Source organism: Coturnix japonica, chromosome 5, assembly GCF_054131305.1.
Source record: "Coturnix japonica strain WE chromosome 5, WE-NBRP24, whole genome shotgun sequence".
Classification (NCBI taxonomy): domain Eukaryota; kingdom Metazoa; phylum Chordata; class Aves; order Galliformes; family Phasianidae; genus Coturnix; species Coturnix japonica.
The window spans coordinates 37,486,385-37,513,444 of record NC_140667.1 but is presented as its reverse complement, the minus strand read 5'-3'; the positions used below and the strand labels follow the sequence as shown (position 1 = coordinate 37,513,444).

The 27,060-nt window shown below is 46.0% G+C and overlaps 2 protein-coding genes and 1 long non-coding RNA gene across 16 annotated transcripts in view; 1 reads left to right on the top strand and 2 right to left on the bottom strand.

Moving 5' to 3' along the window:
- Positions 1 to 27,060, top strand: part of LOC107315106 (uncharacterized) — a 149,059-nt gene that overhangs the window by 88,667 nt on the left and 33,332 nt on the right. For 4 of the 11 annotated variants that reach the window (XR_014946723.1, XR_014946722.1, XR_014946724.1 and 1 more), the window contains exons 3-5: positions 798 to 886; positions 8,501 to 12,535; positions 23,230 to 26,754. Coding sequence is in view for 4 of the 11 variants with exons in the window: in XM_085549244.1 (XP_085405370.1) it covers positions 798 to 886; positions 8,501 to 8,543; positions 10,630 to 10,804; positions 23,230 to 23,383 (461 nt within the window). In the remaining 7 variants the exon portion in view is untranslated. Of the gene's footprint in view, positions 1 to 797; positions 887 to 8,500; positions 12,536 to 16,208; positions 17,804 to 18,025; positions 18,392 to 23,229; positions 26,755 to 27,060 lie in introns of those variants that run through there. The other 7 variants (XM_085549246.1, XM_085549247.1, XR_014946720.1 and 4 more) reach the window with 6 other exon arrangements.
- Positions 202 to 27,060, bottom strand: part of ESRRB (estrogen related receptor beta) — a 120,028-nt gene continuing 93,169 nt past the window's right edge. For both annotated transcript variants that reach the window (XM_085549237.1, XM_015865111.3), the window contains 4 exons: positions 16,103 to 16,213; positions 15,304 to 15,465; positions 9,778 to 10,047; positions 202 to 4,668 (listed from right to left, as the gene is read on the bottom strand). In XM_085549237.1, the coding sequence (XP_085405363.1) occupies positions 4,424 to 4,668; positions 9,778 to 10,047; positions 15,304 to 15,465; positions 16,103 to 16,213 (788 nt within the window). In that variant the 3' untranslated portion in view covers positions 202 to 4,423. The remainder of the gene's footprint in view (positions 4,669 to 9,777; positions 10,048 to 15,303; positions 15,466 to 16,102; positions 16,214 to 27,060) is intronic.
- Positions 21,241 to 22,076, bottom strand: LOC146760765 (uncharacterized). 3 transcript variants are annotated; one of them, XR_014946728.1, is made up of 3 exons: positions 21,986 to 22,076; positions 21,668 to 21,732; positions 21,241 to 21,587 (listed from the first exon to the last, which is right to left on the bottom strand). It is a non-coding gene; the product is annotated as an uncharacterized LOC146760765 (long non-coding RNA). The 3 variants fall into 3 exon arrangements; XR_014946727.1 differs by having other exon boundaries at positions 21,241 to 21,562; XR_014946729.1 differs by having other exon boundaries at positions 21,241 to 21,562; positions 21,668 to 21,800; positions 21,986 to 22,070.

Genomic DNA, 27,060 nt, shown 5'->3' with positions numbered 1-27,060 from the left:
TCTTACAAAACTCCAAAGCTTGCTGAGGGTTTTATTCCTGAATATAAGAAAACACCACAATGAGGAGGGCATTGAAGTGAGAGGTTGGACTCTCCTCCCTTCCCTTCTATAGCAATGCATGAACGAGGCCTTCCCCCGCCCCAGCCCCTTCATGAGGCAGTACAGAGTTTCCTAAAGACAACAACCATTACTCTGTCATGATTCGTTTGTACATTTCTGTGTTTTATTTCTTGTTCTGTTTGAAATGACCTGTACCACAAGAATACAATTTATTTGATTCACAGGTTTGTCTTTCTTTTTTTTTCTTCTTCTTCTTTATTTTTTTTTAGGAGCAGATAATAGTTAAGTAGATACTGTTTATTTCACTGTCTGTAACTCCCTGCATCAACCTCACAGCCTCTGTCTCTTTAGCTTCCCTCTATAAGCCAGCCACAAGAACATACAATTGGCCATACAATTGATTATAGCTTGTGGATACAAAGTGGAAGCACTTTTTCTCAGCTCTGATTGGTAATAAAAGCTCAATAAGTTACATTCTGGGGTCTTCCTCAGTGATTTCCCCCTCGAATAGCTGCTTATATTGGTGAATTTGGTAATTGTCTAAAAAAAGAAAGATGAAATAATGCCCCCTTAGTGCAAACTGTACTGCGAGGTTCTGATTGGTGCAGGGCAGTTTCTTGTAGCTTCACAGTTCTGCTGCCAGGTTTAATGCCCAAGTTTCCCCAGAAACGTCATTTCTGTGTAGTGTTTTACCCTTTCCTTTAATTGATTCCCATGAAATTAATTTTGCAATACAGGCCAGAGACCGCTGTTCCCAGAGAAGAATGTGCCCCAAACAGAAGAACTGGTCACTTGGGAAGATCTGCCTTTTCATGGTGGCTCACAGGTAGGTGGTTTCTGTTATCCACACGTGCATATCAGGGGCTGGAGCTACTTTTACCGTAGTAGCTGTACGTCAGCTTCATGCTTATTCACTGTCACCAACACACTTACCTCTACAGTTCTGCTTTGCTTTTCTTTAAGCCACAGAAACTGAAGTTCAAACTCTGTCATCTTTTGCCCCACGCAAAAGGACAGCTGTATGGAACTGACTCCGTTAGCCCCATATTGCAAATGAATGGCATAAGAAACACTGTCCAGAACCCACTTCCCCGTTTATGTCCCAATTCTGCATCTCCAGACCTCTCTATAAGTGCCTGTGAGAATCCAAAGTCCTAAGCAGCTGCTGAAGCCTCATTTCCTACTTCAAACCACACTGAGGGCACTGCACTAAGATGTCACCTGCAAACCCGTCCTGCTGTGTAGCTGGACATGCTCCTCAGCTGTGGCAGCATGATGGTACCAGTGACTCACAGGAGATGAGAGAAACGGGAAAGGGATGAGATGCACATGAAGCCTGCACTTGTCTGAAAGGCCAAAGAGACCTGCCCTGCTTCCCAATTAAAGATGGTACAAGCCTTTTAAGGGTTAAATCTAGACAGGTGTTTCTGTTCCTGTTCTTGGGAAAGAGTCTGTATCCCTGCTATAGAGAGATTAGTAAATGCTAATTACTGCCTGCATCAGTTCCCATCCTGTTTCAGAAGCAAACCAGCAAAATTTCCAGGCCTATTACCTTCAAGCAATGAGGGGATATCCAGTTGGGCTCCAAGATTATACAGCTGTAATGGAGAAAGAAAGTCCTGCAAAAACATGCATTTAGTATCTTTAGATTGTTCTGCCAACGCAGCCATTGCCTCCATACTCTAAACAGACAGCAGTTGCCATGAGCTAGAAGGTAACTCAGCAGCCCTCCTTCACAATCATGTTTTCTTGGTTCTTTTCCCCTCTGTTCTGGAAAGCAAGCCCAGGTTCAAATTCAACAAAGCTGGAGGAGTCTTTTCACAGACTCACAGTCTGGTTGAGGTCATCTGGTCCAACCCCCTGCTCAAGCAGGGTCACTTAGAGAAGATTTCCCTGGAACTGCTTTGAAATGACCTTCCCAGCCAGGGCCCAGCAGAGTAAGACTGGCTTCTTAGGACCTTTGCAGTCCACTTTGGGACAGCTGCGAGGCAGGCTGGAACACAGCGTGCTGCGGCTGGGCTGAGTGGGACTCAGCAGAGAAGCAACAGTGGTCGAGTGAGTCCTGCTTAGAGGCAACCGCACAGCACAGTGAATGTGTAAGAGTATTCATGCCACTGCCAGAAAGACTTGCCAGGTTGCAACACATGGCAAACTGGCTCTAGTGAAGGCTTGCATTTCAGTTTGGTCCCTCTCATTCACAGATAGATACAGAGACTGTAAGTGCAACCAAAAGCTATCATTTCCTCCCCAGCTCTCTCTGGGAGGCAGAAGGTGAAGGGAAGCACAGGTATCAGTTCAAAGCACAAGGCCGCTGTGGAATTGCTGCTGCTTTGAGTATGGAAGCAATCCCAGCTCCCATGTTCCTTCTGTCTCTTGGGTCTCTGCTGGCTTACTAATATGCCTGAAGCAAGACTGAATTCCTTTATGCAGTGAGTACAGAATGGGTGAGTAGCTGTGACTGCATAGTGCAGGGAGAACTCAAAGGAGATGGAACTGAACTAACTAAAGGACCAGCAGAGGGCTGGCTACATGAGCTGAGAGCTCAATAGCAGTGAGCTCCCTCTGTTTCTGAGCTAGGCTGAGCTTTGCACTGAGAGCCCTGCACAGTGACATACGCGTTCTGTTCCAATAGAAAACAAGCACCCCACATCTCCCTGATCACACTCCCTAACCAGTTTGGAAGGCTTCCTGTGCAGGTCACACCACCCGGGTTATCCAGGAATGGAAGCCGAAGTTGAACGGAGGCAGCAGAGGCAGCAGTGTCTTAATACAGATCAGGGATCAACTCTGCTGCCATTCCACACACCACCAAACACACAATGCGTTCTCTCACCAGCTCAGGCTGGCTCAGATCAAGGTGTCCAAGAAAATAAAGCCTTAGAGAATGCCAACAAGCTGATTTTTGCAAGCCACCCAAATTCCCCTCTGAATGCTGGGAATACAGCAGCTGTGGTTTAGCCAGCTGAGCTAAACTAAGGCTCAGACGCAATAGAAACCTAGTCACATGAGAAAATAAATGTTCAACCATTTCTTCTCTGACCACCTTGAGGTCAGGTACATCCCTTCTTCCATCAGTTAGAGAACCTCTTACCAGGTCCAGGAATAATCCGTGTCAGCTTTTTTGCTCTGTTGAGGATAATGGGATGAGGCAGGGGAAGACAGTAGTTGGGATATTGGATCTGGGGGTTCCACGCCAGCCTCTAAGCTTGTTTGCCTGGGCTGCCACAAAAAAAGGAAAAATAAATAGCAGTCTCTGGGGCTCAGGAGCTGTCTCAGCCCCAAAAAGCGGTTCCTTTGATTCCTAACTAGTATTTGGCAATAAGCCTAAGTCTCTGTGGAGGCAAAGATCTATTAACTTGAATGAAGTCTAGGCAAGCCCTGCTGTGGGGTGTATTTATACTTGGGCAGTAACCATGCAGACAAAGCCTTGTGTTCTCTGCCACAAGGAACGAGTGGGGAATGGCACTCAGCTGCACTGAAGAGGCAGGTTTGATAAACTACAGGGTGAAAAGTGCGGAAGAATTGTAGTTAGCACCACATAGGAGAGGATGCAGAGATTATCAAGTCAACCCAGCATGAAAGCTCACACCAGGATCTGTTTTTCTCACTACCTGGGAAAGGAGACTTACTTGCATTCTCTCGGGGACGTACATCCTGCCTCTTCAGGGGATTGCACACGGGAGGGACTAGCCAGGCGTAACGACACACTGTACAAGGTCGCAGAATATCTTACACAGTTAGGAGCATCTTTCCCGGTAAGAAGTGGGGCCTGTATGTACAAGTGCAAGCTGGCGCTAGAGGAGCCTGGGAGGCAGCCACTTTGATCAGGAGAGGTCCAGTAGTGCTCCTCTCCAAAGGAGCATCTGCCCTATCATTAGAGCCAGAAAGGTGACAAAATGAAGGACCCTGGCTGCTCCCCTTCCTATCGGACCCCTCACAACACAAGCAGATAAGTTTTATGTTGACTCTATTCTTCATCTCTTCCTGCTTCAGTCCCCACTCCCCCTCCAGCACTGGTGGAGGAAGCTGGGGACCAGGCGGCCGGCACAGTGCTGAGAGCATCATCGCTCAGAGGGGCTGAGCCCCAGCGACCGCCTCAACAAGTGCAAGAGCATATTCTGGTATTTCCCACAGAGAAAACAAATGAAAAAAAAGAGAAACAGGTGACTGATTAAAAGAGTTTCCCCCCACCTGTACATGAGATTCTGCAGTCACGCCGACAGATAGACATTAAATAATTCTTCCATAATAAATGATTGGAGATAAAAGCCGGCGGTGGCTGCTGCCGCTGTTTGGATTGCTCCATTGTCTGCATTTTGTTTCTAGTTTGTTCCCCGGCCATTGGCGGCTGGCGCTGGGGCTGTCAGACCTTTGCCTCTAGCATTTCTAGGAAGAGTTTATGCATGGGAACCTTGCCCTGCAGTTTGATGCTGTAGAAGTGCTGCACAGCTTTGGCGGCCGTCTGCCGCAGGAGGGGCAAGGTCAGGAGCAGCTTCCCTGCTCGCCGGGGCTCCTCGTTGCGCTGACTCAGCTCGTAGTCCTGCAGGGCTTCGTGGAGAAGGTCCTGGAGCTTCTGCACTGCATCCATGTCCTCTATGTGCATAGAGTCTGGGGGGAGGGAGAAGGCAAACAGGACAATCAGACAAGATGAAGGAAATGCTTTTCAGTACTTAAGCTAAGGATGATTTCTTTCTTTTTTTTTTTTTTTTTTCCTTTTCTGTTTTGTTTTCTAAAGGGAAAAACAGCCAATTTGCTCGCAGGTGTGGGTTCTGCCGTTCTGAACTGTGGTGTCAGGCCCAGGCCCTAGCAGTGCAGGAACAGTGGAAGCATTGCTGGGGTTTGTGACATGTTGTGCCCTGTGTGCCCACTTCGCTGGTTACTCAAGGCTGCAAGAGGTCGACCAGGGGCCTTTGTGACTTGCACATTCACTTGCCCTCTATGCTCCTGCCGGGGAGTCACCCTGCAAGGGGCGGCATCTGCTGTGCTGCCACTTGGGAGCAATCTCATTAAGAATAATTAACACTGCCGTAGCGCTTCATCTGTCTAAACTACCTAATTGCCATGCAGCTGCTCAGGGTGTCAGCAAGACAGAAAAGCCCCAGCAGGTCACAGTCAGCGTGCCCAGGGGTGTTGCCAGCCCACCTTTGTGCATATGCCCCTATTTTCGGAGACTGCCAGCAGCTGCTCAAGGGTTTCCTGATTCAGTCCTTCTAGTAAGCTGCACCTCCTGCAAGACCTTTTCCCTTAGGCTGCCAGGCTGCTGGAGAGGCTAGCAGAGAGTGCAAGGCTAGCACAGCCCCATGGCACATCTCTGAGGTGAAGGTAGCTGGTAGTGACCCAGTCCTGGGTCAAGCTGAGGCACCGGAGATGAACACAGAGTGCTAAACCTGTGGGGAAGACTCGATAGCAGAGGGCACCACAACAGAGGAGAGATGTTAGATTATAGAAACTAGCTAAGCACCGTGTCATTGAAGGTTTTCTCCCTTTCATCTTGCTGATAGTTGCTTCTGCCTCACAGCCCTGACAGAGCTGTAGACTGTTGCCTTGTCTTCATTGTTCAGAGACTTTTAATCAATATCGAACACACTGATAAAGATTCCTATTTCTGCCACAGGGCAATGAATCCAGAAGCAGCAGCAAAGGGACGCTAGAATAAGCACACACAGTTGCACCTGTCTGCCACTTGCAGTGTAACAGTGTCTTGCTCAGCCTACATGCATCCAACACAAATGTGAGGACTTGTTTCCCAAGTCTGACAGCAACTGAGGAGGAGGAAAGCTGGATGAAATACCAAAATCTCTCAAGAAATACACATCATCTCTGTGGAGAGTTCAACACAAATTAGAGACTGTGGATTTCATAAAATACATATACAGTAGATGCTATTAATGATGTATGATTTATAAAGTATTACAACAGCCAAGAAAATAATATGTCTAGCAAGAAAGCTGTTTAAGAAGTTGTTTAGAAGGAATGCGCTAATTACTGGATATCAAAGGGCTGTAATGCTACAATGCCTACTGTGGAAAAATCATTACTGCTGTATTTGCTTTTTGTATCCAAGAGCCCAGGCAATGAAGCCCAGAAAAGGGGCTGGTGGGTGAACATAGTGACTTGAGCTTGCCACAGAGGCTGATTCTGAAATGAAGAGGGAGAGAGGGAGGGAGGCAGGAATAGCCTGTCAACTTCTCCCAGCCAGGTGGCGCCTCTGGAGAATTTCCATACACCATTAGGAGAAGCATTTCCTTCCAAATCGCAGAGATGATTCTGGAGACTGGGAGCATTAAGAAATGGAACTCACTCATAGAGAAATGTGCTCCATACTTCCTATTTAATGTGTGTTCTGGCTGGGGGCACAAGTAAGAGCTCCTGTCAGAGCTTACAGAGCCCCATAGGTGCTGGAGGCACAGGCATTAAAGCCATGCTTCAGGTCGCAGTGGGTGCCCTGCTTCTGAGTACCACTGCTTCTGCTGTGCAGTAGACAATGCTCAAGCTGTGCCTGTATGCTACCAGGCCTCTGTAAGGTGAGGAGACCTTACAGCACTAAATAGCCAGGCATAGAATTGCAGAAATAAAGATCCAAGGTCTGTCTTTCTTCTTCTCTCACTCTTTGCTGAAAGAAAATTGGCAAAATTGGTAGCTGACTGCCAAATATAAAATAACACTGCAGGATTAATTTCCTTTCAATCCATCAATGGGCTGGTGTCAATAGCATTGATAAATTGTTAATTACAAAATCAATCGCTATGAATTTTTACAGCTGTCAGAGCACTGAGGTGCTCTGGAGGCAGCCTGGCCATGTCCCTGAGGGTCAGCAGGCCTAAACGTGAGGCTTCATTTTAGGAGCCTCTTTCTCCAGCACTGCTGGCATGGCATATAGGGCAGATATGAGAGTGGACAAGACCCACTGTCTCCCTACCTAACTCTTAACAGGCCGGTGTTTCCCGACCTCTGCCTTGGTTTCTCTGCTCCACAGTGCTGAAAGTATAACCCTGAAGCAGCTGCCAAGCACTGTTTGTTCTGCTCAGTGTTTCCCTACTACTACAGACTATTCCATAATGCTTATATTGGTCTTAGTCCTGACAACACAGTGAGCAGCATCAGTGGAGTGCTTCTGATGCACCATGAAGAACTTGAGAGCATCAAAGCTCAGATCCTACAACAGATCTGCTTAAACACAGGTCAGATAAATGTCCCAGTACAGCTCCTCTGTCACCCTGCCACTACATTGCCTTCTTAGCACTTCAGCCTATCTGAGACGCCCTTCTCCTTGTTTAATCCCATGACCTTCCTGGTAGACAGGAGGCAGGTTTTTTAACAAGAGTTGATTACATAGCCAAAAACCACCATCCCACAATCTAGAGAGAGGACAGCCTTGGCCATCTGCCCATCCTGGTTCAGTGGCAAAGTGAAGGCAGCAATTAGAGGTAAAAAAGCAGTATATGAGAAATTGAAAAAGGGAAGTAGATGGCAATTTATATGAATCAAAAGTTATGAAGTGTAGAAAATCGATAAGCGAAGTGAAGGACATTGGAAGAAAATCCATGGCTGGAAGGGCTAAGGACCATAAAGAAGAGTTTTATAAATATTTAAGAAATAGAAGAAAAATGACCATTTGTAGGGGGACTCTTTTATGCTGTAGATGATTAAACTATTAATAGAATGAGGAAGCAAAAGTCTGCAGTGAGTATTTCTGTCCTGCATTTAGAACAAGAAGTGTTATGTACCTGTCTGGTATGAAGATGATGAGACTCGTTATTCTCTTGTTTCCACAAGAAGGTATCAGGCATTCGGGAGGGACAAGCTTCACAGGAATCAGTAGATCCTGGTAACTTGGCTTTAAGAGTTTTTAAATTGCTGGCAAAGGCCAACATAGGGCAGATAAATAATTGCCAAGTGTGGGTATTTTTGAGAAAGTCGAGATGGCTGGAGAAGTTCTAAATGAATCGTGTACTTTCCCAGGCCCTATTTGATAATTGCTATTGATGTGAACCAGAGCTAAATAAAGGAATAGGAAATGTGGTATTCAATTAAAACTTAAGAGGTGGTATTACAACTACTGCCACTCTGCACAAGACTTTGGAGCACAGGTCTTGTCAAACAAACCTGATTTCATTCTCTGATGAGATTACAAGTTTGGTTGATAAAGTTAACTGCATAGATATAATAGACTTAGTCTTTTATATGGCACTTGGCTTAGCACCACAGGACATTCTTATTAAAAAATTAGCACCATGCAATATCAATAAAGCACACTTCCAATTGATTAGTTACTGGCCAGATGACAGATTTCAAAGTAGCTATCAGTGGTGAATTATCCCTGGAGGAAGAGATTTCTGGTGGAAACCCACAGGGATCAGTAAAATAACAGATGCTACCCAACATTTTTATCAATGATCTGTGAGTGATTTCTTTCATTCTTTTACTTCTTTCTTTCCAGTTGCTGCTGCTGAGATGTGTGGATGACAAAGCAGAACAGAAAGGTATAAGGCAGTGAGGATACAGTAGCCTCACAGAGTGTTCTGGACCTCTTGCTTATACTTGAACTAACACCTGTAGCTCAGGAATGCAACGATGGAATAGGAACTGTATCATGTCAACAAGCTGTCAGGTGTAAAAGTACCCGAGGTCATAGAACACAGCTAAGAAAAGATGACTATTTGCAGGCTGACTGAACTCAAACTGTTGCTTGGGACAGGGTACCTTTCTTTTCTATTTAAACTGAGAGAACGATCAATTTTTAGAGTCAACCATCATGAAAGATGTGGGCTTCCCCATATTTAAGGCCTTCAGCTTTATACCAAGTGTCTTTCTGGAAAGTACCTTTAGCTGAACACAGATACCTGACTCACTGCTGGCCTGCAAGGACAAACTGTGTAACCTGCGTGTTGCAGTTTGGCAAGATCAGATGTAAGACAGTGAGACTCAAGGGATGTAGAGGGAGCCCTCGTCACACAGTAGCTTCAGCAGTTTCCCTTCGGAAGGAACTCCTGAGCAAATATATATGTCCGGTACAGCATCTGTACAGAACACAGAACCTTGTGCCTCTTATGGGCACATGCTTCCAGCCTGCTGGCCTGAGGACTACAAACCTCCTCACACTGAGGTAGAAGCTGAGGGCCCTCATCTCTCTCATGCTCTTCCCAAAAAGAAACAAAACAGGCAACATCAGTCTTCTGCCAACACATCTCATCCTCTACCATTCAGATGGGTGGAGGGGATGGGGGTAATTTAGCATCAGTGGTCACTAAACACCTACAGCAACAGACTAGGCAGCACTAACCTCACAGGACGAGGGTTTTTTTGTTGTTGTTTGTTTGGTGTGGGATCTAAAACCAAGATTAGACTTTCCGTGTTTACTACAACTGCCCAACACTACTCAACTGGATGCAGGCTTGTCTTGGCCTGCATCCCTTTATCTAAACTTATGGCACAAGGCTTTTCTTTTAGTGCTAGAAACCAGCCCACCACTGGCAGGCCCCCAGTTCAGAGCCAGCTTGCAGTTGAGGCCATAGTGGCAGCATAGTGGCACCATGCTTCTCTCTCCTCTCCTGCTTGGAGTCTCTGCCTCCCTCATCTCTTGTGGGTGACAGAGATTTTGGGGATGCTACACAACATGGGCAAAGTACAGTCTCAGGCACTGGGCCCTAAGCTCCTCCCAGGCCAGATAACAGCATGTGCAATGACTCTCTAATCATTAGTTCAAATTCAATGTACCTGAATTGGCAAGGGCCAGAGCTTTAAGCGTGACAAACTCTTCCTTTTCCACCTTGAGCTTCTTGTAGCGGCGTACCAGTTGTAGGATGGCCAGGTAGAGCTCAAGCAGCCCCGTCAGACGAGAGTGTTCTTCATCCATGATGTAGTCCTCAGCATAGACGAGCTTGTCCTCGTATGGCAGGGAGCGGTACACAATGCCCAGGATGAGGATTTCCATCCAGGCGCTCTGCAGGAGGCTCATCTGGTCCCCAAGGGAGAGATTGGAGAACCCTGATAGGGCAAAAGACAGCCAGGGTCAAAGAGGTGTGCAACAAAGAATCCCAGAGCCTGGGCTTCCTAATTTCCCTGGGGTTTACCCAAAGCACTCTCCCCTTACAACTTTCAAAAAAATGCTTACTGAAGTGACCCCGTCTCTGCGGCAAACAGAACACACAGAACATGGCAACCCTAATGATCTCTTTTCAGCGATCTCTGCCTCTTCTACAGCAGCAACAGTTGCACCACAACTTCCTGTTCACTGCACCTTTGCCATTTTGTACAGCAGCCCACTTCATCTCCCCAGCTGGACCAAACAGCAGAGAGAAGCTCCAGATAGCAGGAAAGATTGTTTCTGATGGGAAAGGAAAAATAACACATGCATACTGCAGTCTCCCATTTCAGACAACCTTAGAGAAGGTCCCACTACAACAGAGCACTGAAGTGTCAAAAGCTGAATGTGTCCGTGAAAAAATCCTCTTCTATCATCAGCATGCCCTCAGCTCCACACCATCAGCTTTCTGCCCCTCACAGCCAACACCACCCAGTACACAAACACTTCTGTGGTGCTATATAAACAACCTAAATTCTTGCCAGGCCCTGGAGTAACAGAACCAGCAGCAAGCAGTGAAGCAGATCATCCTCTCCGAACAGAAAAAGAGCAAACAGAGTCACATTCACAGGCAGCCTCAGAACCCTGTTGGCACTGGTGGGGAAGTGAAGAGGCTGAAACACAAACGTACCATCTGTCTGAAGAGAACGGGAAAAGCAAGTGAGTAGGAAAAAAAGCTGTATCCATTATGTCCTCAGTATCAAGCCCATGATCCCAGAAAGCCAGATCATGAAATAAGGATCCTAGGAGACACTGTATGACAGCCATTGCAAACAGGGATGTCAAATACAGTAAGTTGGTCCCGTCTGGGCAACTCCTGTCCACCACTGACAGGCAGGAGTTGTGCTTTTTGGCAGTTCCATGTGTCTGCAGGTTCCCCAGACAGTGGGAGAATGGCACACTCTGACATTCTCTACTGGGAGGGCTGTGCTGCACCAGCCTCCCCTGCCAGTCTTCACTCCACATGCTTGTCCAGTCTCCTCAAGGGGCATGGGATCTCACCAGCCCCACTAGTCCCCAGGAGCCTCCCAGTCCCCCTAACTGAGTGTTAGACACAGTGGGACGCTTCCATCCCACAGCCCTCCCTGCTCACTTTCCTTGAAGACCCATGTCAGGGCCTAGGTAGCCGGCCGCCATGATGATCATTTGATTTCTCTTGTTATCAAGTTGGCAATTAACAAAAGAGCTGATGATTGCTATATTGACTGACTGTGGGTCCTCTTTTTCTATCTACGCTATCTCAGCTGGGGAAGGGATGGCAGAAGGGTGGGTTAGTGGTATTTATTTATCACTACGCCATGTTTTGTGTTTGTGTTGCCAGGGGAAGCAAAGGGTGATAATGGCCTGGCAGCCCTTGGACATCCAATTTCCCTTATCAGGCCACTGAATAGAAAAGAGGCCCCAGGCCACATTAATTAACAGATACCAATCAGCTATCACGTGTTGTGTGTGCAAGGTCTGAGGGGAGCAGTGGGTGGGAGGAAAGAATCAATAAACCACTGGGGAGGAGTGCCAGAGGGAACAGCTAAAGAGTCCGGGCTGCTGGGGAGAAAAGCTGCAAAAATCCAGCTCCATGACTGTGAGATTGATTCCTGTACAGTACAGCCCACATAGCACCGTGCCTGGTGAAACCCATCCCTTGCTGAGGCTGCAGGGGTGCCTGCCTCCTTCTTCACCTCAGACTCCTGCTCCTTAACTCCTGGTAAGGGGCAGTCACTATGCTGCTTTTCAGCTGCTCCTGAATGTAGTCATCTCAAGTCCAAGAGCAGGCTGAGGCAGCTCTCAGGCTTGGGTCCTGTCTCCCCATGTCTCCTTGCTACTCAGGAACCTCATAGGATTAGCCACAAGGCAGAGGAAGCTGTACATGGGCACTGGTACAGTCTCTGGTGCCTGGAATTTCTCTTCTGCAGCCAGTTTTCAGCCATTCAATTGCCTTTCTTCTAATTCTGCCCATAGAGAACAGCCCCACATTTGGGCTGCTGCCTTAAGTCCCGGTCAATCATGGGGCCTTTCTGCACTGTCATTCACCTGGGTTGCAAAGGGGTTACATTGTTGTCTCAATGCAGTCTACCAACAAAATTTGTTAAAGATCGAGATACAGTTACATAGTATGGTGAGAGAATCCAAGAAGGACATCACTCACATTGTGACATTCAAGGGCCTCGCCTTATCACAGCTCTCAGGAATCGCTAGCGATCCAGCCTTCTGCATTCCTGAGTTGTTTGATAGCACAGCATCCAGAAACTGCCCTTACTAATCTGTTTCTTGCTGCAGGCCTTATTCTGAGAGGTGCTGACTACTCCACTGGCAGTTGGAGGCTCCAAAGTATCTCAGGACTGCATAGACTCAGTCACCAGCACAGAGCTGCGTGAGCGTTTCCCTCCTTCCCAGGTGCAGGTTGTGAAAAGCTGCTTTATAAGCAATAGCTGATGTGACATTCTTTTTTCTTTTTTATTTAATCTCTATTTTTGTGGCTTTTTTTCCCCTCAGTGACATGGCAGTGGGAGCTCCCAGAATTTAAAAAAAAAAAAAAGTCACATAATTTGTGGCAAGTGGAGTTCATAATCTGTTAATTTATTATCATTTCTGTCATCCTGGAGGGCCATTAGCAGAGGTAATAAAGGGAGATGTAATTATAGGATCTGAGGCCACTCCAGACACAGCTGCTGTCACTCCACTTGCCATATTTCATTCCATGCTAGTACTATCGTCTTCCGAGTGAGAACAGCACAACAGCTACCCTGGGAGAGCCTTCGTCGTCCCCTCTTGAGAAGTCCTGTCTCTCTGCATCAAGGCATGCAGAAATGGTAGATGTTCAGAGACAATTAGCACAAGGGGAGGGGCCTCACTCAGAAGGGTACAACTCCTCACTAAGTCTGGCTTTTGAGCTAATAGCTAATAAGACTGCTGAGCTAAAGATATTTGCTGAACGCCATTAAATCATGCTTTCCTGTTATCACAGGAGAGTGACTTCAGCTTTGATTTTATTTGCTAGCAGCAAATAAGGCAGAAGTTTGTACCAGCATCTGGGATTCTGAAGGGTCGGTATGACTGTAACAGCAGACAATTCTTTTTTAACTCCACTGCAAACACAAGGCAGTCATGATGTGACTTCTGTTCCTTTCCCCACACTGACTATGTCCAAGAGTTTATGCACACAGGAAGCAAAGTCCTGGTATTCTAAAAATCTCTGGAAGGCAGAAATACAGGGCACATATAACCCAGACTCCTGGCAGCCTTCTGGCCCTGCCCTGTTCTGCCCCCTTGCTGCCTAACTCAGTATGTTTTGTACATGCATTTTTGTTCCTTTTCTATAAACTTTTACCACTCCCTTGTGTAACAGTCCCTGAGATTGCTCTCACAGTCCTGTTATGATACTGCTGCTTTGAACTGTATGAGACTGATGGCTGTTATCATGCTGCAAAGTCTTTGATAGGAAAGGAAAGAGAAAGCTGACATGATGACAGGTTTGTCCTGCCTTTCAGAATGGAGTGGAAGAGCCCTTTTTGTAGCGCAGGACCCATCTCACTACTATTCACCTGTTCTGGGATAATCATCATAGCAAACTGGAAAATCCTGTAAGAACTCAAATCTGAGCATCCCACACTGCAAGCAAGGGAACTACAGCAGGACACCCCGTGTAAATAGGAGCTGACAAGGTTAGCAGGATAGACAGCAGCACCTTACTGGACAGCCAAGTATATAATTGCATTGCATGAAAACCACTCCTGTTAACACCCCAAGTTCTGGGTTAGTAGAGCAATCCAGGCTGAGTTCCCTAATCACCACTGTAACCCCATTTGTGATGAATCAGCCCCAGCAGGATCCCAGTGCTAGTGATGGATGTAATCCGTGCAGATCCTGCAGATCTCATGTAAGAAGGGCACCACTGGGATTAACCTCTACTCAGAAATACTGTCCTCAAAAAGTTTATCCAGACTTTATAGCCCCACCACACAACAGTCTGTATTTCATACAGCCTGGGAAGCCACTAACCCTTGAGTCACAAGAGAAATACTGCCACTAAGAAGAACAGCCACCAAAAAGCCACAAGAAGAGTGACAAAGCTCACTTATGCTAAGATGTCTCACAAAACAAGGAAGAATTTAAAGGCAAGAAGCAAAGCAACAAAAGTCAACGCAGTGGAAGACACACACAGCGTTCAAGTACTGATTAAATCCTATGATTCTGTGGCTGACCTCAGATATTCTCCCAACAAGGCAGGGCAGAAGGCAGGAGAAAGTTGTACAGAGCTGTTCATAGCATACATCTGTCTGAAGCAGTCCTCTGGAAAGCAGCCATGCAAACCTCAAGGACATTCTCCAAATTCCCTGTCCAATCTTCCCCACATCCAAATCCAATCTATTTTTCAGGAGAGTGTTTTTGTGATGGAGTAACAACAGAGAAGGAAGGGGCATTTTCCTTGCTCAGTCTAAATCTATGTCCCAGAACCTCCCTGAGGATCATGTCTGCTCCTTCAGCCTGGGTCCATCCTACCTGCACACATGAGATGCTGTTGCTCTGTCACTTAGCTGCACAGGCACACTCAGTTGGATACAAGTAGTGAGCCTGTTGCCGTGTGCTTCCATGGCTTTCAGAGGCCAGTCACATTGCCAATACGTTGCACTCATTATTTTCCAGCACAGAAGCCCAGAGATTCATTGACAATAGTGAGTATGCCCTCCATTCCAATGGGGCTTGTTCTGTGATTAATCCAGTAAGATAAAAGCTCACTTAAGTCTGCACAAGAATTGCCCACTACAGACACCTGCCTTGTCATTAGCAATGAAGACCAGTTACTATCATAACATTTATCCCATCAATAAACACAACAGACCTATACTGTAGTGATGTAGTCCAGTATCACCACAAGTCCAAGGGCTGTTCCCTGAGTGCTTTCTCTGTGCCACTCAGTGCAAGTGCCACTGGGGACTTTATTGTAGTACCTCATAAGCCTACTGCATAATGCCAGGGCACAACCACACCAGGGGTTATACTGGAGTCGGTTTCTAATGAAGGCCTGCCACAGGCAGTATTCCGTGTCAGTAATTTCTATCCATCACATATAAAAATCCTGCTTTAAGACAAACTGATAAGCACAGTGATACATAGTAGCTTCCTTTACTGTCCATGCTTAAGCCCTGTGATTTCCCATTTACCTGGGATGTGCTTCGCCCAGCCAATGATCACCACCAATTCCCTGTCTGCCAGGTCACAGAGGGTTGTCAGGGCTTTGATGTCACTCTCCGGCATGGTTGGATCAGGCATGGCATAAATCTTCTCTGGCTCTGCCACCAGCAAGTGGGAGACGATCTTAGTCACTGCACATTTCAAAGGAGAAGTTGTTGTTTTATCTCTCATGACATAAGGTATCGTAACAGCCCTCTCTACAAGGGCCTTCCTGCAGAATACGTCTATAGAGGCTGTGGTACCTCAGAAATTGTATAGGACACAAGAGGACTGCAACCTTATATGCTGTAGTGATCTGTCTATGCCAAGCCAGCTCCATACAAGGATGACAAAAGCAGCAAGCTACTGTAAGACTGTCAATCACTATCTCAGGTAGATCCAACAGGGATAGGAGGAGGCATGAATAATCAATTGATAGGACCTGGAAAAGTTTAGGGAATTATTGGCCATATGGAAGAGAGAAATCAGCAAAGGACTAATTTTGTCAGGGTAGCTTGGATGCCAGAAAAGTTCAACAAAATCTCTTAAATGAATTCTTATAATCTAGGAAATTTCTGATCTATAGTCTAGGCATAATGTATATTGCACCCAGGCTATACCTTAGGTGTAGGAAGTATACTTATGCACTATGATCACAGGAAAAAAGCATCCTAGTGCTGGTGACTGGTAGGAACCAGAATTGATAACTGCTCCACTGAACATTTTGAGACCAACTAAAGGGAACACAGCGGTTGCTCAGAGGACCTCAATCCAAAGACTGATACATACGTGGCTTTTTAGCTGGGGGAGGGATCTGTAAGCTCAAGTAAGTGCTACTCTCAGAATCCAGTCTTCTCTTGTATTTCTGGCGGCCTCCACGGACTCGATCCAGACGAACACCTGCAGTTAAAACAGGATATGTTCACATGATTCCTTACAGCCACAGGAAATCTTGCTGTTCAGATATAAAAGTCTGCTAAGATGTTCTCCACACTCTCCCAATCATTTGAGATCTCAGCTGAACGCAGAGATCCCAATAATAATAGGTAAGCTGCCTCTTGCTCTAAGACTACTGCTGTGAGCTTTATTTTCTTTCAAGATGTTAATGAAGACAATAATTAACCCATTCGAACTCTTGAATCACCACTAATCTGACAGACAAATGAAAAGCCTCAGGACTCAACATCCTCTGGATGATCTTGCTTTTAAAAATAAAGCTTTACACGTCAATCAAACGTAGTTATAAAAATAAGCTTTTAGATTGCTCTTAAAATTCAGAAGTAAAATGTTCTGTGACCTGTCACTACTTATGTTTGAAAAAAGGGGTCTGCAGCAAATAGGTTATGAACCACGAATTCAACAAAAATGTTTCAGGTTTAATCAAGTAAGAAGCCTTAATAAAAGCAGAATTCAAATAAATAGGAACAACCTTTCCTACAATATAGCAATGATAAATCTGAAGCTGGGACACACTGAAGAATTTGCTGTAGGTCGTTGAAAATACAGAGAACCAAACTGCAAATAGCGCGGTGAAAATGGTCCCTAGTGACTGACCCCACACAAAAAACAGCAGCATCGATAACAACTGAACAGGAACTACCACTGAACTTCTGTTATCTTGATCTGCATCTGGACAAGACACAGTATTAAAAACTCATCATGAAAAAAGCCACCGGTATTTAACCGGTTACATCTGGCAGCCATATTGCCACCAGTAATTAGTTCCTCTCAAACTGGGGCGGGCGCAGTCTTGATGGAGGAAACAGCTACTGCAAAAAACAAATTTCTCATGGTAAAAGTAGGCGCAATCAAGTAGAATAAATCTTTGAGTCTACATGATACAAGTGTATAAACACTGATGAGTTTATCTGGTCTGATCACAGGCACCAATTATGTGATACACTTACTAATCACACTGAGCCATTAATATTTTGCAATCAATTTACTGCACAAACACAAACAACTACAAGCAAACACTCCAATGCTTTCTGAACAACTTGTACATCTGAAAAACCTGCAGCGTGCTGACATATATTCAACCCCAGAAGGAGACACATCTGTTATGCTGTATGTTTCAAGCCAATGTCCCATTTACTTACTGGGTGATGGAAAAAGGAAAGCTTGTAATGTGCTCACACTGATCCCACTGACACCACATGAAATTGTTACGTGCCACAACACCTTGATCCCGATGCCACAACTGGAGCACCCAAATCAGACTGACTTGACAAACAAGCACCAACAGCCTCGCAACAGCAAGAACCATTGCCAGCCAGGCCAATGGCACTTAGCTACACAGCAGCACTGCTGGGATGTCCAGCAGGAGCAACACCACGTGCAGGTGTACTGCCTTTAAGGCCCACTGTGCTGTGCACGCTGTTGGTAGGGCTACATAGCTGCTTCCTTTTAAGAGATCTGCTGCCATGAAGCAGAGGAAGGAGGAAGATAGGAGGCCTGGAGTTCTCGAGACCAAAGAAACTGCTACTGCAGGTGTGTGTTCTGGAAGGAGGACAGGCATTGGGAGATGGACTGAATGACATGAAATAGAATGCGTGAATTCAGATCAAACCTTTCCTTCCCCCACCATTTTCTATTTTTGACTCTGTGCAGAGTGATGTCCCTAAGAGTAAATACTACTTTTCTCCTCCATTACACAGCAGATTTTCTGAAAATGTTGCCCACTGCTTCTTTGATCTCTGTTCCCTGGAGCAGGTACCATGTGGGAAACATGTCTTCCTGGGAGCTCTAAGAGGTTCCACTGAGGGCAGATGGGGAATCACAAACCTACATTTATCCTGGGAGATCCTGGAGGAGCAGCACTAATAAAGTCCTGGATGAAGTAGGATGCTGCCACTTCTGCCTGTGATTCTTTCCTTCTGCACATGTTTCTGGTTTGACAATAAATAAGACCAGGAAACCAAGTAACCAGCTGTGAAAATTTACAGGGTCAGGCATGATTCTGTTCAAAGGTTATGGAGGAATCCAGAAATGGTTACAGGTCTTTACTCCTGAATCACAGCTTCCCAGGACACTCACAGAAGAAAGGCCACAGAAAGGCCCATTCCCACATGCCAGTAGGTAGGCAGGATGTTACTGGAATGGGGGACACCATTCTCAGCCCAAGTGAATCCAGCAAACAGTCCTTTACAACACTTTTGCTGTGCACTTTGCTAAGCAGTATAGAGGGAGGACTGGGAGAGTTGGGAGAAAATGGGGGAAGGAGCTTTCTGTTCCATCTCCCAAGGAGAAGCATGCATCTCCAGTGCCCAGCACAGGGATGGCTGCACAGGTTGCAGCAGTATTAGGGACCCTCAATCAGATTATAAGGACACAAACGACTTAAGTGCATTAAAAAAAAACAAGATAAGAGAGACGTGGGGAGATTTACCTTCCATCATTCCTTCCCTCACGAGGCAGATAGAGGTTTGTTCGCCCAAGGTCTTTAGCTTGTTTATTTTGAACAAGCCTTTGTCCTCTTGTTGTTCCCTATCCTGCATGAAACTCCTTGAGGCAAATGTTTTCAATCAGCATTTGCAGAGCCACTACCCTACCCTGTTCATCAGTCGCTCCAGCTGCTGAGGGCAACAGCAAACAAAGGCATCTCAACCTGAGTCCCTGACTGTGGCAGTCCAGAAGCGAGCATTGTGGCAAAAGCCCTTTCCTAAAGATCTGACAGCATAAGGTGTCATTGTTTGATGGCAGGAAAAGGCATGGCCAAAAATCAGGATCTGATACTAAGCAGCGGTGTTCAGGTGACTTAATGTCTGCTGCTCTGCTCTAGTTTGCTCACTGATTGACTTCAGATAGGGAGGGTGGTTACAATGCAGCTCTGCAAGGGGAAACCTAAGGGTTGTTAAAATGGGGTGGGGAGTTGCAGTGTGAGATCTCGGAACAAGAAAGAAAGTATCAAGCAGAGAAGAAACAGAGCAGGATGTAAACTGAATGAATGAATGAAAGTGAGAGGGTGGAAGAGAGATGAGAAGGGCAGGGCTGGAGCGAGGCTGAATGCTTTTGTAAATCGTAATCCCAAGTACAGAATTCACACCAAGCCTGCAGCCACCCGTGCTTTAACTGAAAGGTGCAGCAACCACTTATGAGATACACGTGGTCTATGCTGAAGGCTCTTACATAGGGTTTGGTACCACAGCCTGACAAGACATCCCCAAGAGAAAACAGCTGACATCCAGCTCCTGCATAAACTGATTTTTTTGCATGGATCACATCTGTCCAGCTCCCACTCATCTTACAAAGCCATCGCCATGACAGGAACTCCTGGATCCCCCCCTATTTGACACAGCATCAGCAAAGAGGGGCAGCTAGAACAGCCAGGATGGGAGGATTCACATTTACAATGTGAGGTGCTGCAGTATAGAGCAAAGTTTGGGAAGTATTGCTCTGTGCTGACCTACCTTTCTGGAAATTGCTTCTTCAGAAATGAAGGCTATCTGTGCTGGAAACATCCCCTCTCCTCCCATTCCCTGTGCTGCAAGGAAGTACAGTTTGTTGAATTTTGTTACCTTTTGGGGGACTCTGCACAGCAGCCCAGGTGCACAGCTGGGCTCCTCATCCACTACAGGCACTGAGCCCCCACTCACTAGCAGCATGCTCTCAACTCTCCAGCCTGCCCGAGTCTCCCCAGATCCAAGCAAGGAGAGGGGCAAGTCCAGGGCTTGTGCAGAACTTCTCGGCTCAGCATCCTGCCCGGGGTAGGACTGTCAGTTTTCTAAGTGTCCTGTGGGTGCCACTCGCGTTCCAAGCGCTGGTGCGGAGAGGTCTGTGCCAGCATCAAGCCTCTGCAGTGGGAGAGCTGATCTGCTGATCTGTTCAAGCTCCCTGCATTTCTCTGACATGCCCCTCAGAGAGACGTCTGCCCGACAACTTTGGGATCAGATGTCCCCTTGCTGACTTGATAACATCAGGCTTTGGGTTTTTTTTCTTAATGGAAGTAAAATAATTCCATCTTTTTTTAAAAGCTGGACCTAGGCCCAGTCTGTCGGAAGTAAAAATAGCCGAGTATGCAGAGGCAACGGCATACAGAGTCAGGTTTAGTTTCTCTTTTATTTTCTGGGGACTAAAAATAATCTTAAAAGCTCTGTGAAGCTAAGCTTAGGCCATTGGGAAATGCAGTCTAGGCCCAATATCAGCTGTCGTATCAAATTACTGGCCTCACCTCACTTTCCATCGAGTCCTATCACATGCTCATGAACTGATAGAAGCAGAAAGATCCATCTTGCCAAAAAAGCTAACAGAGAAGCCAAGCTACAGGGTTTGTGCATGGGACGGTATGTGTCTAGACCCAGAAGGACACAACTGAAGGGAAGAGAGGGCACATGCTTGCTAGGGAGCAGCATCTCCAGGACTGCTTTTGCCCAGCTTCCTCTATAAACCAGCCAGATCCTATGCTCGCTGCCCACCTATACCTTGAGTTACAGTCTGCATGAGCGCAACCTAGCTGCTCTCCTGGGGTCTGAGCTGGGGTGGTGCTCCACTGGTGACAGAGCTACTGGAGCTGCAGTCTAAAGCATAGGGATTGGCAGTGCCCAAGAAAGCTGACAGACATAGCAGACATAGGCTAAGAGCAAAGGAAAAAAGAAGGGAAAAGTGCTGTACACAAGATGTTCCCACTCCTTTTTTGCTCAGAACATCAGGAGAGACGAGGATATGTGGCAGCGGGAGGAGTGAGCTGGAGGAGGCCTATCAAGGAAAGTGTAGTTATGACCTTAAAAGTTAGGGGTGCCAAGATGGGGAAGAAACAGACTCTGGAGGAAAAGAAGTGTTTAGTGAGAGGGTGGAAAGGCTGGAGCCTGACTAGGTTTGCTTCTGTCACTTGTAGATTCCAGCACAGGAAGAGAAGTAGTCCTGTTTATACCATAATTCCTCTCCTGTGTTACAGGGCCTACAGAAAGATTGGATCTGATCCCCCTCTCTGATATTTTCAGGGATGTATTTATTGGTTGAGTAGAAAAGTTGTTTTCCAGCTTGTCTAGCTAAACAATCCTTGATCTGCAAGGGACATGTTAGCCCTGTATCAACTGGTGATATACCTCATTCCAGAACCTGTCACATGCCCTGGAGCGCTGACATAAGCTGCATGTCCCAGGTGCTTGGTCCAAAGCATATATCTGGTGTGATTCAAAAGCTTGTGAACCCTTTTCTTCCTCAGCTGCCAGCTCTGCTGAGGTGTCTGCATCCCTGACTTGTTGTCCCTCAAAGGTACAGCTTCCTTCCCATGCTGAGTCCCCAATCACACTGGAAAACCAGGAATCAAGAAGGGCTTCAGGGGCAAAAGGGAATAAAGAAAACCTTGGTACATTTTTTAGCATTCTGTAGTGTTCCCCACACCCACACCCTCACCTTCTGTTCATGGTCCATGCAAATACTCTCCTTGAACTGTTCCCTCTTATGGGCCTCTAACCAGTCTGAAGAAGGACAAAAGCGACTTTTATCATCCGCAAATACACAATACTCAGCAGCAGGTTGAGGGGCACTGTGAAAGAAGACACAGGTGTGTGTCTGCCAGGAAAAGACCTTGGATAACTTTCACAGAAGGACCTAAAAGGCAAGAAAGCTGCAGCACCACCAACTTTCCAAGAGATAATACTCAGAACTGAATCTCCTGAAGGCTGCTTGCTGTCTAGAGGAGCCAACAGCCCTGGGTGTGATTTCGCTTACCTTACTTTAGACTTTGACAGCTTTCTTCTGTACTTCTGGGCTCCTCTGAGAAGCGACAGAAAGAAGCAGGCAGATCTGCATTCACCTCACCCTCCAGACACTTACCCAAGGAGATGTGATGAACCTCTAAAATGCCCTGAAGGGTCAAACCAATGCTTTCTCTAGCTCAGTTTTCTGTTCCACACAGAGAACATCTGTGAGAAGGCTGTTTAAATGTTTAGATAGAGGACACAAGCCTCTTGGATCAAGCAAGGGGACATAAGCATGGACTGAGAAACAAAATTCTAGATTTATGACATAACAGAGAGGCCCCACCAGCACATGGGGAGAGGCCCACTTGCAACAAAGCTTTACAGAGCTGAGGGAACTCCTTGGGCCCAAGAACACAGCATGCTGCCACTTCAGCCAGCTCCCCCAGCACAGCTCTACTTGCACCTTGCAGCCTTAAAATGTCTCCTGAAGTTCCCACCTCAGCACTGGTGTTTGCAACACTAAAAACTAGTGTCCACTGACACCTGTTGAATGGTCCTGCCTTAAGTTACAGTAGAGCAGTGGGACAAGCATCCAGGCCCAACCTACTCCTGCTCAGCTCAGAGGATCCTACCCAATCCAACAGATCTGCACAAATCTGTTGCATGATTGGATCTAAAAATCCTCGCACAGATGCAGTTTTTATCAGCTTCCTCTTTTTGTATGTGTTATAAGAGCACTAAGAACAATTTCTAGTGATGGAATACACAGTGTGTATCACAAACCTTAGTACAGATGATTCCTCTCCAAATTTGCTCTGTACATCTGTCATGGTCTGATGATTTTTGGTTACTGGCATTCCACATCATAACATCACATAGTGCACTGGGAGTTAAAGTGTTAGTGCTCCAGTTCTGGGTACCTGTCTGGAAGAGAAGAACTACATTCCCCAGGGGGCTTTACCGTCAGAGAGGAGATAGAACTCCTGGCAAGGTCACCTGATTGGGATTTCTCTTTGTTGCTCTTCTCCTTTGCTTCTCCTCACCACTGCCCGTCCCAACTGCACGCATCACTTCAGTATCAGTGTGAGGCCTTTGGCTTTTTGGACAGCCTTACTGTCATTATATTTGATTTATTAGCTTCAATTCTAATTATATTGTATTATAGTGCGTTACCTTGCATTCCAATACCATATATAGTAAATTAATTTGTTTCTCCTTAGATCATTGCCACTGTTTTAAATTATTTTGTGGTCCCCTATTTCCCTTTTCCAGAGGCACAAATTTTGCGAAATCCCTCTGCCTGACTCGTCATGGAACCAGGCCGAACCAGCACATCATCCATGGACAACATCAGCAGAATCTGGACTTCATGTTTGACAGAACAGAGGTTCAGTTACATATGAAAAGAACATACAGACTCATCTAGACAGATTAACAGTTCAAAATAAGTGGAGAAAATCAACCTAGACAGATTGATAATCCGCTGGATGTGGCAGAAGGTGTGACATGGGTCCATGATGCACCAGTCTCATGTTCCGAAAAATGATACCAAGTGCTATCATCCCAATGTACACTCCCAATGGCCCATTCATTAGAAGCCTCAGTTTTGGAGATATACCATTATCCTACCAAAGGCTGCGTGTGCTCTGTGTCGCGCTACCACCCAGCCCAATTCTAGCCATACTACAAATGCTCAATTAATGTCTTGGAAAATGGTTGTGTGTAGAAGATATAGACATCAAGATGCCACTCACTGCATCTGGAAATCCTATTTCAGAGGACATGGAAGTTGGTTGCCCATCTGTTTTTAAACACAAGGGTATTTCAGAGTAAGAAAAATACATTTTCTCTTTTTTTTTTTTTCATTTGGATGCCTCCAGTAGTGACATTTCTGGCACCGGCTGGAGGCAGAATACTTGATAAACACAAAGCCATTAAATCCCAAGCAGCAGCAACCTGATCAGGGCTGCCTTTTAATTTCCTGACATGAGCTGGCCACTAACCCAATTACCCAGAATCCCCGGAGGAGCCCTCATCCTTCCCAGGAAGCACAAAGCAAAAGCCCGAGCATATTGCAGGAATGTCAGCTGAGCTTTCACTGGAATCAAATATCTTTTCGAGAACACATGGTTTGGAAGCAGGGATGGGGGCAGGAGGGAGCGGTTGATGGAAACACTTTGCTCCATTGAGAGATTCTGACACTTAAAAGGAGAAATGAAACACCCTCCACTTGGTTATGTTGCAGAAAGGAGGTCCACTGTTGATTCAGCTGTCTGAATTTTAGTGAACAGTGAAGGCAAAGTTACGAAGTACAAGTAGTTTCAGATTGCCAGTGCCAGGAATTCCTTGTTTAGGTAGTAGACAATGGCACCCAATTTGTAAAATCAGAGCCAGGCCTCCCCAGGGGTGACAGGTTTGTTTCCTTAGAAAGCATTTGCAACAGCCACTGGCTGCAGCTGGTGAAGGAAAGAGGAGAGTTAGGAAAGTTCTACTGGCTGCAGTAAGCAGGTATTGCCAAAGGCTCTGCAGACAGGTAAGAAAGAGAAACAGCTTACAGGAAGATGAGCAGGGTGAATTCTGTGGCTCTTCTCATTCATATTTCAGTGCTTGGCCCTACAGTGTCAGTATCCACACATTCTAGTGATGAGTACATCACAAATCAGATTAGACAGATAACAATTTGGGAGCTTGGGGGATTTGTAACAAGGAACTGGGATGTCCTGTTGAATTTTAACATGCTCTCTAGTCTAACCTATTGAAGTGCATCAGTATGACAAGGAGCAAAGCTTAGGAAAAGAATGGTTGTACAAGGGATAACCACACTACAGCAGATCTGGGAAGAAACAGAGTCATGTAGCCAAAGTAAATCATTCACCTTTCTTCACTCATTGCCTAAACTCTCCCTTGCTGTTAAAGAGCCTCTCTTTTCTGCATCCACATCCCGACTTCCTACCCCTGCCATCCTTATGCTTGTGGATTTCACCCTCACCACATAAGTAAGAGCTGCTGGATAACTCCTCAGTGCAAGGAGGCCAGGCCAGAGGAGAATTTGCCTTCAAAGACATTCCAAGGAGGGCACAGTATCCTACCTTGGGATTTCCCATAAGAAATGCAGCTGGGAAACTCTGGATATAAATATTTTCTGAAATAAGGCGCACCTCATCTGCCACAGGTACATCCCCCAGGGCCTTTTCAGTCTTTGCCCTCTTTCTTAGAAGCCACACAAGCCATCCTCTATGGCTGGGAGTCCTTAGAGGTAACATCTCTGTTTGCAGACAGATTTTGCAGAAGTGTATCTACTTCAGGTGGACAAAGCTGTGGAGAAGCCCAATTCATCTCTGCCTGCAGATACCTCAGCCAGGCCAGAATCAGCAGAGTACAGGTTTTCTAGGGACGTAACCTCCCCACAGGGACACTTGGATTGGGGTACGCTGGAATCACAGACTCCAAATCCAACAGCCTCCTATCCAGGCCTGTAAATGAGGGGGCAATTAGAGCTCTCTGAGGGCACACTCCTGATGGAAGGGAAAGCAAGAGACAGACAGCTAGACAGGCCAACACATCTGAGTCTATTGGGCTCCGCAGGCAGAGCTTTCTGCCAGTCACTCTCCCCAGTGAGTCTCGCCTGCCCTGCAGCGTCACGCCTGGAGAACCTGAGACAGCAAAGCTCTGGTATCTGTACAGTTCCCTCGCTGCAATGCATTGATCAGAGATCTCTTAAAGAAAGTGGCCTGGATATCTGAGACACCTATTGATCGCCCCATCGGCTCTCTTCCTGCCCTGATCCTCATTCACTTGGCATTGCCCGAACAACCTGCACCTCTGTGTTAGGGGCAGCCTTCCAGATCCTAAAGGGCCACAGTTGGCTGTTCAGCTCCCTGCAGTTCATAGGGAAGGAAAGAACATGTCTGGTGACCCTTGTGCATTACCAAGGGGATTTTGCTCCTGCAGAATCAAGTTGCGCATTAAAGAATAAGGTTAGAGGCTTGAAATCATTGCTACCTGTTTTTTGACATCTTTGAATACTGGTTCCCCCTGCTTGAAAAATAGGCTTGCACCACATGCTGAGTGAGCAGACAGAGGTGTGTACATCACATGTAAGGACAATAACCAGAAGAATCTTTCCTGTCTTGCCAAGAAGAAATCACAAAGCACTGAACTGGACACTAATGGAATCTCACATTTTTCTTCTTCAGAGGAAGGACAGTTTCATTTCCCAGAAATGTCTCCCAGCAAGTTAGCAGATCAGTACCAAAGACCTCAAAGAGAAACGCAGCAAGAGACAAACTGGCTTCAAGATCTCTCATTCAACCATAAGATCATCTTCCTCCTAACTCTGGGCAATCAAAAAGGAGAAAGAACCTGGCTTAACAGCCATGGATGGACCCAAGAAAGAAGAGAGATGTAAACCAAGGCAAGGAGAAATGGGAAAGATGACCAGGGATTTCAAAAACTAGTCGAACTACTAGAAATGTGTACCAGGGAACACTGTTGCTCTTGTGGATAAAGGGATGGATGAGCTAACTGAATGACAGATCAGAGATGTAAAAAACCAATGAACCTTTTCTAATCCAAAATCTCTTGTCAATTCTGCATTTCTGAGCAAGTCAAACAATTATGGATTTGTTCTTTCCTGAAAGTCCTGGCTCTGTGGAGACCAAAGACTGTCAAGCCATTTTTTCTCCCTTTTCGGATTTTGCTTTTAAAGATGTGTATTGATTAAATTCTGTATACTAATAACTTTGTGCTTCAACCAAGCTTCACATAAAGTTAACTAATCAGTGCTTATAACCCTTCTGCAAAGTAGTCTGACCCTCATTTCTCAACTGGGAAAACTGAGCAAAAGAGAGAGAAAAGAAGCAGCATTTCCTATATCTGCTGACCACTCAGCATTAGGACAAAAAATTCCTGTTCACAGATTGCTAAAATAGGCTCTTCTGCTCCCCTTGATATTGTCAAGTGTTCTCACATCCCATTGCTATCAATAAATCTTAATGCTGTATGTATTCCACAGCTCTAAATATTATGGGAAGGATCACAGATGCACTAACATCAATAGCAAACCACCCTTCCCCAGTGGCTTTAATGATGCCAAATCAATCC